Genomic DNA, 17,240 nt, shown 5'->3' with positions numbered 1-17,240 from the left:
CGGCGGGCAAATATCTCCTAAACCGTATAGGTTTGGGAGATATTTCTTGGACCTACAGGTAAGCCTTAATCTAGGCTTACCTGTAGGTCAAAGTGGTTTGTAAGGGTTTACAACCACTTTAAGAGTGCTAACAGCCAAATTCTGGTTCAGACCTAGCTACAAGGTAAGGATTGGTCCCAAGGAGAAACTCCGAAGTAGATGGACAATCAAGCAGAGCACACGGAGAATCTGCCAGGAGTACCACATCTGCCTTGGCCAGTCTGGAATAACAATGATCACCTGAATACCCTCCATCTCAGTCCTATGAAGCAGATCAGGATGAAGTTTCAGGGGAGGAAAGGAAAAAATTAGGCTGTACTGATTCCACAGAGTTACCAGAGCATCACTGCTTCTGTTAGAGGATTCCTGTACCTAAAGACAAACATGTCCAGTTTGTTGTTTAACCAGTGCCCCCTACTTGGACATGGGTCCTCAAACACTTCTGGGTGTAGGAACCGCTTCCCTGGGTCTAGACACTATTGGCTGAAGAAACCTGTCTGCCAATTGTCTACATGTGGAATGTACACAGCTGAAGAGCCTGGAAAGTCAAATTCTGCCTGGACAGAATATATTCCACTTTCCTTACTGCCGCGAGATTTTTGGTTCCTCCCTGATTATTGTTGTATGCTACCATTATGGTGTTTTCTGACTGAATCTGGTTAAGAGGACCCTCCAGCAAAGCAGTCTGGTGTTGTATGAAGAAACAAATTACCCAAGTTCCAAAATGTTGATAAGAGGCTAGCTTCCTCTGGTGTCCAAGACTTCTGCACCTGTATTAACGAGGTGCTCAGGGGCTTTGGGGAAACATATTTCTTGGGTCTGCTTACTCTATTGCCACCCGCAGGCAACTATTTGAGCATCGTGTAGTACGTCACATATTTTCGTCCTGGGCTGGGGAAACAAGTCAAGGGTGTCCGTTTTCACCCTTGCTCTTTGCACTAGCCACTGAACCTCTGGCAAATAAAATCAGAGGCTTGCCGGGTATTTCCGGCTTCAGTTATGGAGACAGACATGAAAAAGTAATGCTGATGATACAATGATTCTGCTTGGAGATGTTGATGGCTCCCTTAAGGAAACTACGTCCACCATAATGGACTTTGGTACATATGCAGGGCTCAAGTTCAACTAGATAAAGTCCTCCCTAATGCCCATTGATGCAGTGGGTGCTCCTTCAAATGCAACCCCCATACCAATTGCTAACTCCTTCAAGTACTTGGGGGTCCAGGTGATGCCCAGTATCCAAGATTATGGGAGATTAAATATTTCCCTGCTGCTACAAAGATTCTGGGATTGTATTAAAACATTGAATTCACTGTGCCTGTCAGTAGCTGGTAGGGTGAACCTGATTAAGATGATCCTTATGCCCCAGGTACTCTACGCACTGCACAACTCACCGGTGGTAGTTTCCCTTAAGACATTTAGGATAGTGAGCTCCCTATTCTGCACATTAATGTGAAAGAATCACTCCCCTCGAATTAAACTTGAACATCTCCAACACCCTATGGACAATGGGGGTCTATCTTTGCCAAATTCCTGGCTGAATTATCTAGCCCCACAGTTACAGCACCTGAAAGGAGTGATGGGTGGGGGTACGGAACCGGAGGGCGCCACTGGCAGCTCTTCTGAGATCGTGCAAACAGTAGAGAGTAGACAGTAGAGAGTCAGTTCCAGTGGCCCTTGAAGCTCAGGCCTTCGGTAAGCCACATAAGATATACCCAAGTTATAATCTTATTCAAATAATATGGAATATAATCAGATATCTGCAGGGAGTGACTGGATACACGGAATTTAGCCCAATCTGGTCAAATGGAACCTAACTTGAAATTGCCAAAATGCAACACGGGGTCTTTTGGAAGAGGTATGAGGTGCTATACATTAGACAAATTTTCCGGAGTACTGTTGTCATTTAATGCTCTGCAGGAGAGGTTTGGTCTGCCGCCTTCCATGCGCTTTTATTATATGCAATTAAGGCATGCCGTGACAGCTCAGAGTAGATTTCCTGAACGGTTTCCTTCGCCGACACCTTTGTTTAACTTGATTAAGAGAGCCTCTACCACCGAGGGATTTATAACACAATGTTATAGTATGTTATTGCAGAATTTTCTGATGAAACACCCTCTGTGAATACTGGATAAATGGGAGGGTGATGTAGGTCAGATGGAAGGAGATCAATGGGAGGATGTTCTGTCCATTAGCAAACGTGGCTGCCAGTCACACAGCCATTGAGAACTACTGTGATTGGTCACAATGATCGCATGCTACAGGGCCAAGCACCGCCTCCCTGTACCATATGATAGCTGTAGCCAATCACAGCTGTCACAGAAGTTCTCAATGGTTGCGTTGTTCTGGTGACAGGGTGTTATAAAAATAAAAAATCACGTGTGCGCGCGCACACACACACACTATATTTCGTGTGTGTGTGTGTGTGTGTGTGTGTGTGTGTGTGTGTGTGTGTGTGTGTGTGTGTGTATATTTTTTTTTACATTTACTTTACAATTTTTTTATACGGTCACCAGAGCAAGTGCAGTGTCATGATGGTATCATACTGCTGTCTGTTGTGGTGGTGATCATGTACAATGGCTGACTTGCTCTGCTATCACTGTACGTCAGTGCCACCAGCCATTATCTCCGATCACCACAGCAGTACAATGTCCCCAGACCAGTGTCCCCAGACCAGTGGTGCCAGTCAGTGTCCCCAATAACCACCACCCACTCACACAGTGTCCCTAGTCATATTGTCCTTGATCACCGCCACACTTTAATTATGTCACTGGTTCACAAAAATTCACATGCATATCAGATTTTGATGTAGAGTATGAGATTTGATTATGTTAAATTTTCTTTAGGATATAGGGATTTAGTGAGTGGGTAGAGCTGCACCACTGCGTTATAGGGATGCACAAGCTGCCAAAGTGGGGAGTTTCTCTGACTTTTCTAGGGACCTGACTTCCGGATTTCTTTATGCATCTTTACTATGGCTCTACCAGCAGCTTATACTTCCAAAAAGCGTTAGCTCTTTGTCAGCTCCCTGGGCAATTGCTTGAAGAATCCTGCCTCTGACCTTGTTTCTGTTTAACTTTTCTCCTCCCATTAACTTTCTATTTTAGCCATGCTTTTGCACTTCCCGTTTGCTAGATTATTGTCCTCTCTCAAGCCAATATCTCGCTCTTGTCAATCCTGCTGCTGTCGCTAACTCTGTTACCACTCGTTACTGACCTTTGGTTTACAGACTATGCGTCTTTTTGATCCCCACCTGCTATATCTGCTACTGGACCCTGGTGGGGAGATCCTGCGGACTGTGACGTGGTACTAATATGCAGCAAAATCCATCTCTACCATCAGGAGCTCTTGTGAACACTGATTAGTGCTTAGACTCCACAACTTGGGTTGAGCCCACGTCATCTTCCAGGCTTGTATACCTATCCGGCTGGCCAGTGGTATCCTCTACTGCTTTAGCTACTGGTCCCTGAGCCTGACTAAGACAGTCACATACCCTCAAAACCCAGATGTAGAATTTATTTTTTAATCCTATTGGCTGAGCGAAGCAGTTGGTGAGAAAAGATAAGGTAAATGTAAGCTGCTCGTGGGTTATAAAGCTGAACCAAGAAATACTATACACTTGGGTATGCATTGCTGCAGAGCTCTGTGAATCACAAGAATGGCTGGCTGGCCAGAATTGTGTATTTTTTTTCTTGTAAAACATAATATACAAATATTTGCCTAGAGTTCCACTTTAAGTGAACATATAAGAATGGGATCTGCTTTTTAAAAGACAAAACATAGTACCACAATGACCAGTTGAGCCATCTTTTACTGTCAGGACTGCTTTTGAGTAAACAGGTTTTAAAGTCTTACTTACCCCAAACAGCGGGATCCTACAGCTGTCTGCACACTGGTACCATTCCACTGTAGTGTCCGGACACCTCCTACTCCTTAAGTGTTCACTAAACAGCTTCCATGGTTGCTTCTCTGGCCCAACCCCTTTTGCCACTTTTATGTAACTGGTGGTTAGTGTGGCTGCTTGTTAGGAAGGTAATTTAATTCCTGTGTAAGGTGACCAACGTGGACACATGTGCAACTGCATGTGGCCCTTCACTGAGGGTGACTGCCAAGCATTTGATGGCATGCTCACTGTTTGAGCGGGGGTTTAGGTGAACAAACATCAATGGCGTCACCAAACAGCCTATATAAATTGTGGTACTTCAAGCAGAGATTGCTGAGTGATGATCTTCTAGTTCCTGATAACTTGCCACCTGACCTGCTATTCTGCATTCATGTGTACGACCTAATTTGCCTTATGTCCAGTTGTGACCGAGTTCCAATGAAGCCCTTTTCCTGCTGACTTTGCCTAATTTTGACCCCCATTTAGACTATCAACTTTGACCCTGAATTGGTACCTCTGCTGCCTGGCTGTCACTTAAATTGGCTTGTGTACTGTATACATTTCTGTCCTCTTCATTGATATCTTTGATTCCATGCATCTGATTCCTGTCCAGTGGACCTCAAAAGCCTGCTCTACACATCCACCAGTGTTGAAAGATCTGGTATGGCCTTCTTCTAGCGGCACTCATGTCACTCCTTGTCCTCACATCTTCGTTTACCACTTCTAGGGTTATTGGATAGGTGGTGTTAGAGAAATCCCCTTATCAACTCTGTCTCAAGTATGCAAGACTGACCATCACTGATATGGGTCCTGCAGCTGAGATGGGAAGATGTCAAGCCAGAGCACTGACCATGTGAAATACAGAACAACCAAAGTATAAATATTCAAATGCCCTCTATAGCACACAGGAGCCATTATAAAGGCTTTATAATGTGTGTTTTTTAATTTACTCTGTGTAAGACCCCCATACACACTATTAGATTTTCCGCATATTTTTGTCTTCAGATTTATAAAAACCATGTAGTGCAAGGGCCTGCCTGATTACATACAAATTGCAACTCTTGAGGTTTGCCCACATATTATATGATTTTGGTAAATCTGAAGACAAAAATCTGCACAAAATATAATAGTGTGTATGGGGTCTAAGTACGGTATATGACCTTTTTTCTTCACAAACCAATAAAACATGCAATCTGATGGACACCTAATGCTAATATATTCTTACACTCAAACATAGTGGGAACCAAACATAAGGGTACTTTCACACTGAGGCGGTGCCGGCGTTAGCGGTAAAGCACCGACCGTTTTAGTGCTGCTTTGGCGCCACATTTCGAGTGGTAGCAGGGTGCTTCTAACCCCCAAGAAGGGGTTAAAAGCGCCCGTGATGCAACGCTTCCGAATCGGTGCCCATTCATTCCAATGGGCAGGGGCGGTGTGGGAGCAGTGTATACACCGTACCACATGCCCCAAAGATGCTGCTTGCAGGACTTTTTTTTCCCCATCCTGCAAGCTCGGGCTTTCACACTGGGGTGGCTTAACCACTTTCAGACCGGACCATTTTGCAGGCCAATGACCAGACCACTTTTTGCGATTCCGCACTGCGCCACTTTAACTGACAATTGCGTGGTCATGCGACGTGGCTCCCAAACAAAATTGACGTCCTTTTTTTCCCACAAATAGTGGTTTCTTTTGGTGGTATTTGATCACCCTTACGGTTTTTATTTTTTGCGATATAAACAAAAAAAAGAGCGACAATTTTGAAAAGAAAACGCATTATTTTTTACTTATTGCTATAATAAATATCCCCCCCCCCCCAAAAAAAAAAAAAAAGAAAAAAAGAATATATATATATATATATATATATATATATATATATATATATATATATATATATATATAAAATTTCCTCAGTTTAGGCAGATACGTATTCTTCTACATATTTTTGGTAAAATAAATAAATATCGCAATAAGTGATTGATTTGCGCAAAATGTATAGCGTTTACAAAATAGAGGATGGTTTTATGGAATTTTTTTAATATATATATTTTTTTTTACTAGTAATGGCGGCCATCAGCGATTTTTATTGTGACTGCGACATTATGGCGGACACATCGGACATTTTTGGGACCACTGTCATTTATACAGCAATCAGTGCTATACAAATGCACTGATTCCTGTGTAAATGACACTGGCAGTGAAGGGGTTAACCAGGGGGTGGCAGCGTAGGGGCTAAGTGTGTCCTAGGGGTGTGTTACTAACTGTGGGGGGCTGGGCTGTGTGCTAGTGAACACTGATCTCTGCTCTAATCACAGGAAGCAGAGATCAGTGTAACTTGTTGCTAGGCAGAATGGGGAGATGCTGTTTACAATGGCATCTCCCCGTTCTCCTTCCCCGTGAGACGATCGCGGGTATCCCCGCAGCGATCGAGTCCGCGTGACCCGCGACCGGACTCACGGGGGTCCCGACCGGCACGCGCGCGATGGCAGGGCGGCAAATTCAACTGGATGTACCTGTACGCCAGTTTGCCTGCCCGTGCCATTCTGCCGACATACATTGTTGTGCGCTGGTCGGGAACTGGTTAAGAAACAGTTTTCAGTTGCTTTACATGTGCTATTTATAGTGCTAAAATGCCTGAAAACTGCCCCAGTGTGAAAAGGGTCTAAAGATAAAATAAGAAACTGTTTTGTTTCCGATTTTATTATGTTTGAGCCCAAGCTGACCTGTGGATACTAAGCAGAAATTATTTCTGAACATGTATCTACAAAGTTATACAACTTGATATGTATCTGTTACATTACTGAGAAGTCTTAAAACATCGATTAGGTCTTGGAAGCACAACAAGCCACGCCGTGCACTAAAATGACCAATGCATTCCACAGCCATAACAGAAATCCAAAACAGAGCTGGCATGGAAAATAGCACAGATGCTCAAATATAATTCCATGCCAGGCACTCCAGGAAGAGGAAAATAATTGATCACAGGAAGCAATTACTCACCTACATTTCATACTGGAACATGTAAAACAGAAGAGGTATTCAATTAAACTATCATTTCTGAGAATTCGAAGCAATAAGTCCTATTTTTTTGAAAATAGTGTAATAGTTCACTTTGTACAGTGGATCATTTCAATTTTATTCAAACATTATTTAAAGCAACTCCGTGCTTTGCCCATACTAAGCAAAAAACAGGTTCACTTTATTGCCATCTGAAGATGCTTACCCTTCAATCCTTCCCTGCTTCATTTACAGGGAAGCAAAGTGACATAGCCACTACTTCCAGATGGGATTCTCTTGTTGGTGTTTTTTAAACAGGAAGCAATGGAAACATTTTTTTTTCCATTTCTGGTTTTTGGTTTCCTTTTTATAGTAAAAAAGTATATAAAACAGTGTTTTTTGAATATAGACAAAGAAAAGCCCGGTCTCTAAAAATGATAAAATATATATTTAGTACAGTATTGCATGACAGAGTAATTATTAGTCAAACACACTGATAAAGGCCTGCTAATGAAGTGGTATTACAGGCTGCTCCTCAAGTGGTTAAAAACTGTAAAATTATACATTTTGTATTTTTCAATATAAATCAAACAAATTCTACAACATAATGTAATACTTACAGCATCCCAGACAACAGCTGCTACTCCCAGATCTTTCCAGTTTTGTTTGATTCGTATTGGGTGGTTGGCAAAGTTGTAGGTTTCACTGGGATTATGAAACCTCTTCAAGCCACTGAGTACAGTATCGTCATACAACATCAATGCCATGTCATCAGATTAGATCTGTTCAATCTAAAATAAGAACAGAACATAAAATGTATAAAAAAAAAAAAAAGTTGAGTTTTTGAGTAGATGCTACACAGCAGCAGCATACCTCCCAACTTTTTGAGATGGGAATAAAGGACACCTACTAGAAAAAAGTATGTAGGCATAGGGCACCCCCCCTGCCATGCCCCCTTAAAGAAGAATTGTACAAGAAAAGATTTTTTGTTCTTTTTTTTTTTTTTACCTCTACTATTCCTTTTATATTGGCCTTTGAAATTTACAAATGCAGCAATTTAGAAACTGGATGAAAGGGAAACACTTTCTGAAAGATAAAAAATACATTTTATATACAAGTATATAGATCAGGCCAAAATGAGGGTCAAATGAGGAGGAATCAGGGACAGAGGGACTTAGCTCCCAGCTGTCTCTGATTTGGAGGGACTGTTCCTGATTTGGAGCAATGCAGCAGTGTTCCTCTTGCCTCTAACAACCTGAGATGAATAAAGTTTATATTTTTTTTTTCCTAAAGTATTTGTAAAGGCAATTTTTAAGAAAATGTTATATTTACCTGCTCTGTGCAATAGTTTTTCACAGAGTAGCCCCTAATCTCCTCTTGGGTCCCCTGTCGGTGCTCTTGGCACCTCCCACTTGCCAAGTGCCCCGGTAGCAAGCCACTAGCTATGGGGGCACTTGTGCGCGGTTGCTCCTGTGCTCCATAAGACACAGAGAACGTGTCTTTGCCCCACCCCCTCCTCGCTAGCTGTGACTGACAGCAGCGGGAGCCAATGGTTTCTGCTGCTGGATCTCAGCCAATAAGGAGCGAGAGCTGGATCGAGATTGAGCATAGCCAAGTATCAGCGAGGGGCTGAGGGGGGAGCTGCACACTGAATGTTTTTTAACCTTCATGCATAAAATGCATGACGGTAAAAAAAAACCTTCAGCCTTTAGAACCTCTTCAATTTTATAGGGCAGTCAAATAATAGGAGTTTTGCAATTACTGTAAAATCTTTTCCTTGGAGTCCATTGAGGGACACTTGAAGTGTTAAAACTTTGGGTAATACTATTGCCTGAGGATTGGACAATGGCAACAAAACTGTAGGCCAACCCAAGATAACATAAGGAAAAGGTCTATAAAAATTCACTGCATTTCAAGGGAATATCATTACTATTTTTGGTGTAACATCCATTCAAGAAACTCTATATGGAACTATTTGTTTTTTGTACAGTGCTTCGTATGGTGCAAACACAGAGTAAAATTATAATTTTTGGTGTCATTTTTTTTTCCAGGTACAACAATTAGGGAAAGCGTTCTTATGACTTAATGTAAAATGTTCAGCTCACCCACCCTCCCTGTCCAGTATTCAATCGCCATTGCCCGGGTTGTCTTGTGTGCTCCCAGCTTCCCTCCACTCTTCTCCCGCCAACTGTTGCAGGCACACAAGATGGGGGAAGGGACAGTAAATATGTAAATTACGTGTCCCTTCCTTTTGCAAGTGAACATAGTGAGCGATCAGTACCAATCACCACTGTGTCCACTCATAACTGAAGAATAGTAAACTGTCTTTACTATGCTTTAGTTTGTTAAACAGGAACTGCAGTATTCTCACATAATCTGTAATAAAAACAGCTTTGCCATTCTGAAGCCTCCCACCAACCACTTTGCATATTATTTTATGAATATACTGCGATTCTGTACTTGGAAAATATGTTGCAGAAATCTCCCTCCGCCAAGTCTGGCTGCAACCATTTTAACTGTCCACTTTAATGAACAGAAGCCTCTTTAAAGAGACTTCAGTTTATTCAATATCCAGCACAGCTGAGAAACCAGGGTCCTGTTTAGAACCCCAATATTTTACCAAAGCCTTGCAAAATAAATCAAAATGTAATAAAAAATATATATGAAGAGCTCATTCCCATGGGCTCTTTGGCCATACAGTGCAAATGACCAGGTTGTTTGTGTGGCTGGAGCTGCCTGTTACTCTATGAGGATGCAGTGGCTGTATGAGCACAGCTGCAGGTCCTAATTTGACAGCTGTGGGTGAAGGGCCTTAAATGCACACTGTCTGTATTCGGGGCAGTACACCTGCATCCCCATACCTGCAAATTAGGACCCGTGGCTGTGTTCGTACAGCTGTCACATCCCCATAGCATAACATAGACTGACGGCACACAGCCACAACCTCATTAACCACCTCAATACAGGGCACGTGGGTATGATATAAAGAGTGATAAGCGCAACTTATTAACAACTGTGCATATCTTAAAATGAATGTGTAAATATTCCTCTGTAAATATTGCTGTGCAAACAAATAACTATGTACAGCTTCAATAAACAATGATCTACTAGTAATCCTATATGGTTAAATATGCATAAACGCAGTGCAATAACAGATCCTATATATACAGTTAATAATTGTTATTCTCAGTATATGAGTAATGAAATCATCAATTCCATATAATCAGATAATAGTGATATAATAGTCCATTAGCTCTGAAATAAAGGTGCAAGAGTGCAATACAGGGCACTTACACCCCCTTCCTGCCCAGGCCATTTTTCAGCTTTCAGCGCTGTCACATTTTGAATGACAATTACTGTAACCATGTGAAATTTTTATCATTTTATTCATACAAATAGAGCTTTCTTTTGGTGGTATGCTGGCAGCACTCATACGTCTATTTCCCAAAGACAACCTCTGGATATGATACGGAGCATGTGCACTCAACTCCTTTAGTCGACCATGGCCAGGCCTATTCTGAGTGGAACCTGTCCTGTTAAACCGCTGTATGGTCTTGGCCACCATGCTACAGCTCAGTTTCAGGGTCTTGGCAATCTTGTTATAGCCTAGGTCATCTTTATGTAGAGCGACAATTCTTTTTTTCAGATCCTCAGAGAGTTCTTCACCATGAGGTGCCATGTTGAACTTCCAGTGACCAGTATGCGAGAATGAGAGCAATAACACCAAATTTAACACACCTGCTCCCCATTCACACCTGAGACCTTGTAACATTAATGAGTCACATGACACCAGGGAGGAAAATGTCTAATTGGGCCCAATTTGGACATTTTCACTTAGGGGTGTACTCACTTTTGTTTAGACATTAATGACTGTGTGTTGAGTTATTTTGAGGGGACAGCTAACTTACACTGTTATACGAGCTGTACACTCACTACTTTACATTGTAACAAAGTATAATTTGTTCTGTGTTGTCACATGAAAAGATATAATGAAATATTTACAAAAATGTGAAGGGTGTACTCACTTTTGTGAGATACTGTATAATAATATATCTATATACATACACATAATATATATATATATATACACGCGCATGTGTTTAAGTTTTGGAGTACACCCTAATGCCATAGACTGGCACACATCTATGGTGAACAAGCTTGTGAAATCTAGATGGTCCACTTCATGCTTTCACAATAAAACGGTATGGCCTGCCTGTATTTGCTAATGATAATTTTTGTCAGGATTCTAATAATTCACTGTTGTCTCTTCTGCACCAAGCACATGCATGCTTGGATTGCTGGGCACTGAACGCCATCAGGCCAGCGATATTTGATATAAATAGCAAACGCGCACTGACTGGAAGACATTTGCTCGCAATCCCTGGCAGCTGCGACAAACTCCATATGTCTTAGCTGCAGATAAAACATGAGTGGGCAGCAGCTGCACAATGAAAGAACAATTAACTTATACATTTGTTGTTTGAGTTTTAAACAAACCCTTTCCATCAATTAAAGTCATAATGCACAACATTCTATATTTTCAAAGTATACTCAGAAATTGGTGTGTGTGTATATATATATATATATATATATATATATATATATATATAGACATATATAGACAGACACACAGCTTTTTTTCAGTGAGAACGCAGGTAAAAAGCAGTTCAGGCACCTTCAGTCCTGATTTTATGCAACAGCAAGGGGTGTGGGGTGTGCTGGAGGGTCTACTGACGCTGGTTGTTGGGGGATCTATTGTCACTGGTGGGAATCCGTTTTTGTGTGAGGGTCTACTGTTGCTGGTGGGAGATCTATTGTTGCTTGGGGGGAGGGGGTGTCTTATGTTGCTGGTAGGGACCTTCTGTTGAGGGAGAGGTCAATTGTTTCTGGCTGCTGGGAGATCTGTTGTTGCTGCTGGGGGGGAGGGGTCTAATGTTGCTGGGTGGTACCTTGTTGTGGGTGGTCCATTAATGCTGTGTGTGTGTGGGGGGGGGGGGGGATCTGTTGTTGCCGGGATGGGGTCTATTGGTGCTGGAGTGTGGTCTATTGCTGCAGAGGATCTATTGTTGCTGGGGTAGAGTCCTTTTTGCTAGCGTAATCTATTGTTGTGTGGGTGAGCTATTGTTGCTGGCATCAGGGGATCTATTTTACTGCTTTCTTAGTTATCATTAACAAGTTCCACACAAATTATTTATCGCCACAAAATTAAAATGATCCAAGACCCTCTATCCACACTAAACTGCAAAAATCTCTTGCTATTGTATTTTGACAGCCTGTCTGGATGCTAGTGCTGTTCGACTGACAATTTCTGTTGGGCTCCTTAGATTGTTTTATTTGAAGGATGTAAGGGGGAGAATGCTGATAAGGCTACAAAGATAACACATTTTGGGCGGTTCTTTCGAATATTCGTTCTGCACTTGGCTAGCTTCTTACCTAGATCTTGCTCAAAGGCCATTGGTTACGGTTCTTGTCTTAATCCAAAATTTGTGCCTGTGCTGTTTGGCCCCATAGCCTTCTATGGGATGGTCCATCTTACAGTCTCAGAAAAGGGTAAGAACTTTGTAGTAAAGTTTTCTTAAGCCGCGTACACACGTGGCGGACTGTCTGGCCAACTTAGTCCGTCAGACAATCCGACGGACAGTCCGTCATACTTTCGAATGAACGGACTTGCCCACACACGGCACTTTTTGAGCGGACTAATACGGCGGACTAAGTCCGCCATACTATCCGCCCTACTTTTGAAATGAACGGACTCGCCCACACACGCGGAGGAAAGTCCGCTCATTTCAAAAGTACGGCGGACTGGCACACACACGGGCGGATTGTCCGCCGAAATGCGAGTCCAGCGGACAGTATTTCCAACATTCCGAAATACTTAGTCCGCCAGATTGCACGCTGAAAAAGTCCGCTGAAGCCCACACACGAGCGGACTGTCCGCTGAAATGTGTTTCGGCGGACCAAGTAGGCCAGACAGTCCGCCCGTGTGTACGCGGCTTTACTCTTTAAATCCAGGCTGAAAATACAGTGCCACATTTTGTCGTGGTTCAACCACAAACATAAATGTATTTTATTGGGATTTTATGTGATAGACCAACACAAAGTGGCACATAATGGTGAAGTGGAAGGAAAATGATAAATGGTTTGCAATTTTTTTTTACAAATAAATATGTGAAAAGTGTGGCGTGCATTTGTATTCAGCCCCCCTGAGTCAATACTTTGTAGAACCACCTTTCTCTGCAATTACAGCTGCAAGTCTATTTAAGTATCTCTCTACCAGCTTTGGGCATCTAAAAAGAGTGACATTTTTGCCCATTCTTCTTTACAAGCTCAAGCTCTGTCAGATTGGATGAAGAGCATCTGTGAACAGCAATTTTTAAGTTTTACCACAGATTCTTATTTGGATTTAGGTTTGGACTTTGACTGGGCCATTCTAACACATGAATATGCTTTGATCTAAACCATTCCATTGTAGCTCTGGCTGTATGTTTAGGGTCGTTGTCCTGCTGGAAGGTGAACCTCCACCCCAGTCTCAAGTCTTTTTCAGACTCTTAACAGGTTTTCTTCTAAGATTGCCCTGTATTTGGTTCCATCCAACTTCCCATGAACTCCGACCAGCTCCTCTGTCCCTGCTGAAGAAAAACAACCCTACAACACAATGCTGCCACCACCATGTTTGACAGTGGGGATGGTATGTTTAAGGTATTGTACAGTTAGTTATCTGCCACACACAGCGTTTTGCTTTGAGGCCAAAAAGCAAATTTTCCATCCCATCTGACCAGAGCATATTCTTCCACGTTTGCCGTGTCCCCCACATGACTTCTCACAAACTGCAAATGGGACTTCTTATGGCTTTCTTAGCCCAATGACTTTCTTCTTGCCACACTTCCATAGAGGCCAGATTTGTGGAGTGCACAACTAGTGGTTGTCCTGTGGACAGATTCTCCCGCCTGAGCTGTGGATCTCTGCAGCTCCTCCAGAGTTACCATGGTCCTTTTGGCTGTTTCTCTGATTAATGCACTCCTTGGCCGGCCTGTTTAGGTGGATGGTCATGTCATGGTAGGTTTACAGTTGTGCCACACTTTACATTTTCAAATGATGGACAGTGCTCTGTGAGATGCTCAAAGCTTGGGATATTTTTTTAAAGTCTAACCCTGCTTTAAACTTCCCGACAATTGTATCCCTGACCTGTCCAATGTGTTCCTTGCCTTCATGATGCTGTTTTTTTTTCACTGAAGTTCTCTAATGAACCTCTGAGGGCTTCACAGAACAGCTGTATTTATACAGAGATTAAATTACACACAGGCGGACTATTTACCAATTAGGTGACTTCGGAAGGCAATTGGTTCCACTAGATTTTAGTTAGGGGTATCAGCGTAAAGGGGGCTGAATACAAATGCATGCCTCACTTTTCAAATATTTATTTGTAAATGAAAACTATTTATAATGTTCATTCCATCTTACAACTGTGTGCCACTTTGTGTTGGTTTATCACATAAAAGCCCAATAAAATACATTTAGGTTTGTGGTTGTAATATGACAAAATGTGGAAAAAGTCAAGGAGCATGAATACTTATTCAAGGCACTGTAGATAAGCAGTCAGCTAGACATTGTATTCAAACCCTCCATCTTCATAGTCTTAAGCTGCCCATGGATGGATCAAAGTTCTGCCAGTTACAAACTTTGATCCATTTATGATCCTGCAGAACACATTGCATGTGTGGTGGGATTCCATTATTATTATTTTTTTTTACAAGGCATCTTTGGCCAAAGCGTAACTCCACTTTTGTTGAGAAAAAATTGCCTTCTGGGTGACCCATGTACGTTTCAGGGATTTTAACCAACTTTATTGCAGATTCCTACCTTTGTTACTCTGACGAAATCACAGTTTGTTCCTTTGTGCCCCTGTGCTGAGTCAGTCTAATGGGAGTTGTTTCATAATTATCAACCAGCTGTGCATCTGCAGGGCTCTAATGAAAAAAGCTGATGCGCCTGCATCCCTTTAGCCACAATTTCCAATTGAAAGTACCTCACCAAAAATTACATTTTAGTTGCAGGGGATGCGGGAAATCTGACTTGTATCTTAGTGTAGACTTCTGGGAAAATTTGTGAGCCGCAAAACCAGGAAATTATGTTTCTGAGGGGTGTTCTGTACACAGTCTGTACAGAACACCTTCAGGTAGCCAAATTGCATTTCCAGAAAATTACAGAACTGCAGATTGAAAAGGAAAGGTATTTTTTATTACCATTCAATTACAAATAGGACTTGTGTCGCAATTGTATATGCTATATTATTTTTTCTTTATTTGCCATTTTCTTTCCCCATGAAAGTGGAGTTACCCTTTAACCTTTCTTTCCTACATAAAGTGGCACTAAAGGCATCAATACTCACCTTTCCCAATGTCTCTTTTACAATTAAAAGCCTGCCTGCTCACACTATGTAGCAGGCAGTTGTACAACGTGTCTAAATATGAAGGACTGTGAAGGTGAATAGGCACCAGACCCAAACTCAGGATTTACCCACCACAGTTCCCCAAATTTCCCATAATTTTTTAAAACTATAGTGACCTCTTCATAGCTACCATGGCAGGTGCATAATCTAAGTTATCAGTAAAAGAGATCTTACCATCATTGTCCCCAAGAGAAACAAGAAAGCCTTAAAGGCCAGTGCCTAAATGGTTAGCACGTCTGCTTGGCAGCACTAGGGTCGATGGTCTGAATCCCAACCACAGAACTACCTGGCTGGAGTTTGCATGTTCTCCTTGTACCTGCATAGGTTTTCTCCAGGTACTCCAGTTTCCTCCCACACTCCAAAGACATGCTGGTAGAATTATTGGCCACTGTCTAAATTGGCCCTAGTATGAATGTGAGTTAGTGACATTGGAGTGTAAGTTTCTTGAGGACAGGGACTGATGTGAATGTATAATACATATAGTATGTAAAGCGCCGCGTAAACTGATGCCGTCATATAAGTATCTGGAATAAATAAACTAGGGAGTTTTTGGTCTCCATGATCCACCAAAACCTGGAATACAAGTTTTGGGTGGAATACCCTTTTACAGAAAGATAGCATTGCGATGGCTTAAATCATGATGGGACTAGAGCCCTTTTAACCCATATATTACTTTTTTGCCTGTGCCCTCAGCACCATCATAATAGATCATACTTGCCTACAACCCTTCTTCTCCAATATCTTCACTGGCTCGCCTTGTCTTGTGCTGCACAGCTTATCTTTAAATATTCTGAGTACTAAAGAGTGCAATCTGTGCCACATACAAAGAAATTTCTGTCGATCACCCTGCCAAGCTAAATGGGGGAGATGAAGGATATTATAAACTCTGTGCCCAGGGTCCAACATGTCTTTGCTGCAACTATACCATGAATAGACATATCTAATTTACATGCTATTAGAAAAAAGTAATTTGCAAGTTTGTTTTTTGTACCAATTCAGTATTTGTTCTGTTAGCGTGTTTACTGGACTTCTCACTCCCGTCATCTCCACCTTCTCTATTCAAATCAGCATGAGTGCAGAGCATACCACCCTACTGGGAAATCAAAAGGCCCGATTCACTAGTTGGGAGAATCAGACTGTTGTTATCAGCAGCAGCCCATGTGTGAATAAAGCACATGACCAGCTCAATGAAACTGGCAGATACTGACATTTTCTATTCATTTTGCCTACAAGTAAATATTAGAGTACTCAAAGAATCTCTAAAATCGTGTATATATACACATATATATATATATATATATTTTTTTAGCACTTATAAAAAAGAAAAAATTTTAATTAGATTACATAAAATAAGAATAGATTAGAGAAGTCTCATTCAGATGGGAAATGGCACATTCACTCCTTACAGACTGCCTTTGTTTTGGTGTCTGTATCTGCCCCAAGCCAAGTACAGGCAACCTGCAGACGCAGCGACTGCACGGACACAGCCATATTGCAAAATCTGACAGCCACGAGAAGCAGCTGCATGGCTCTGAACACAGACTCAGTGCATTTAGGGCTATGCAGATGCACCTGCACAGCTGTCAAGCTTTATCCACTTTACAACCGGCGCACAACGATGTACGTCCATTTTTTGAAGAGGGATATCTCGGTAACGGCAGCAGCTGCTGCCACAACCAAGATATCTATCTCTTCAGGCTCCAGGCGTGTGCACGATAATGGTGGTCTCTGCAGCGGGTTCGCCGCGAGATGACCATTATCTGGGCGGGAGAGGTGCCACCTCCCCCCCTCCAACCACTATCCCGCGCCCTCCGCTGCTTACCGGAGCCGTCGGAGGTGATCAGGACCTGCCTTCTCTGTGCTATGGAGACGAGT

At 42.2% G+C, this 17,240-nt stretch overlaps 1 protein-coding gene across 1 annotated transcript in view; it reads right to left on the bottom strand.

The window, feature by feature from the left end:
- Positions 1 to 17,240, bottom strand: part of METTL21A (methyltransferase 21A, HSPA lysine) — a 39,801-nt gene that overhangs the window by 17,775 nt on the left and 4,786 nt on the right. The window contains exon 2 of the mRNA XM_077448494.1: positions 7,537 to 7,707. Coding sequence (XP_077304620.1) covers positions 7,537 to 7,683 — 147 coding nt within the window. The 5' untranslated portion in view covers positions 7,684 to 7,707. The remainder of the gene's footprint in view (positions 1 to 7,536; positions 7,708 to 17,240) is intronic.

The sequence above is a fragment of the Lithobates pipiens genome, unplaced genomic scaffold (genome assembly GCF_037356315.1).
Source record: "Lithobates pipiens isolate NorthernLeopardFrog02 unplaced genomic scaffold, aLitPip1_a1.2 Scaffold_22, whole genome shotgun sequence".
In the NCBI taxonomy this organism is placed as follows: domain Eukaryota; kingdom Metazoa; phylum Chordata; class Amphibia; order Anura; family Ranidae; genus Lithobates; species Lithobates pipiens.
The sequence above is the reverse complement of the archived record's forward strand: the minus strand, read 5'-3'. Positions and strand labels throughout refer to the sequence as shown.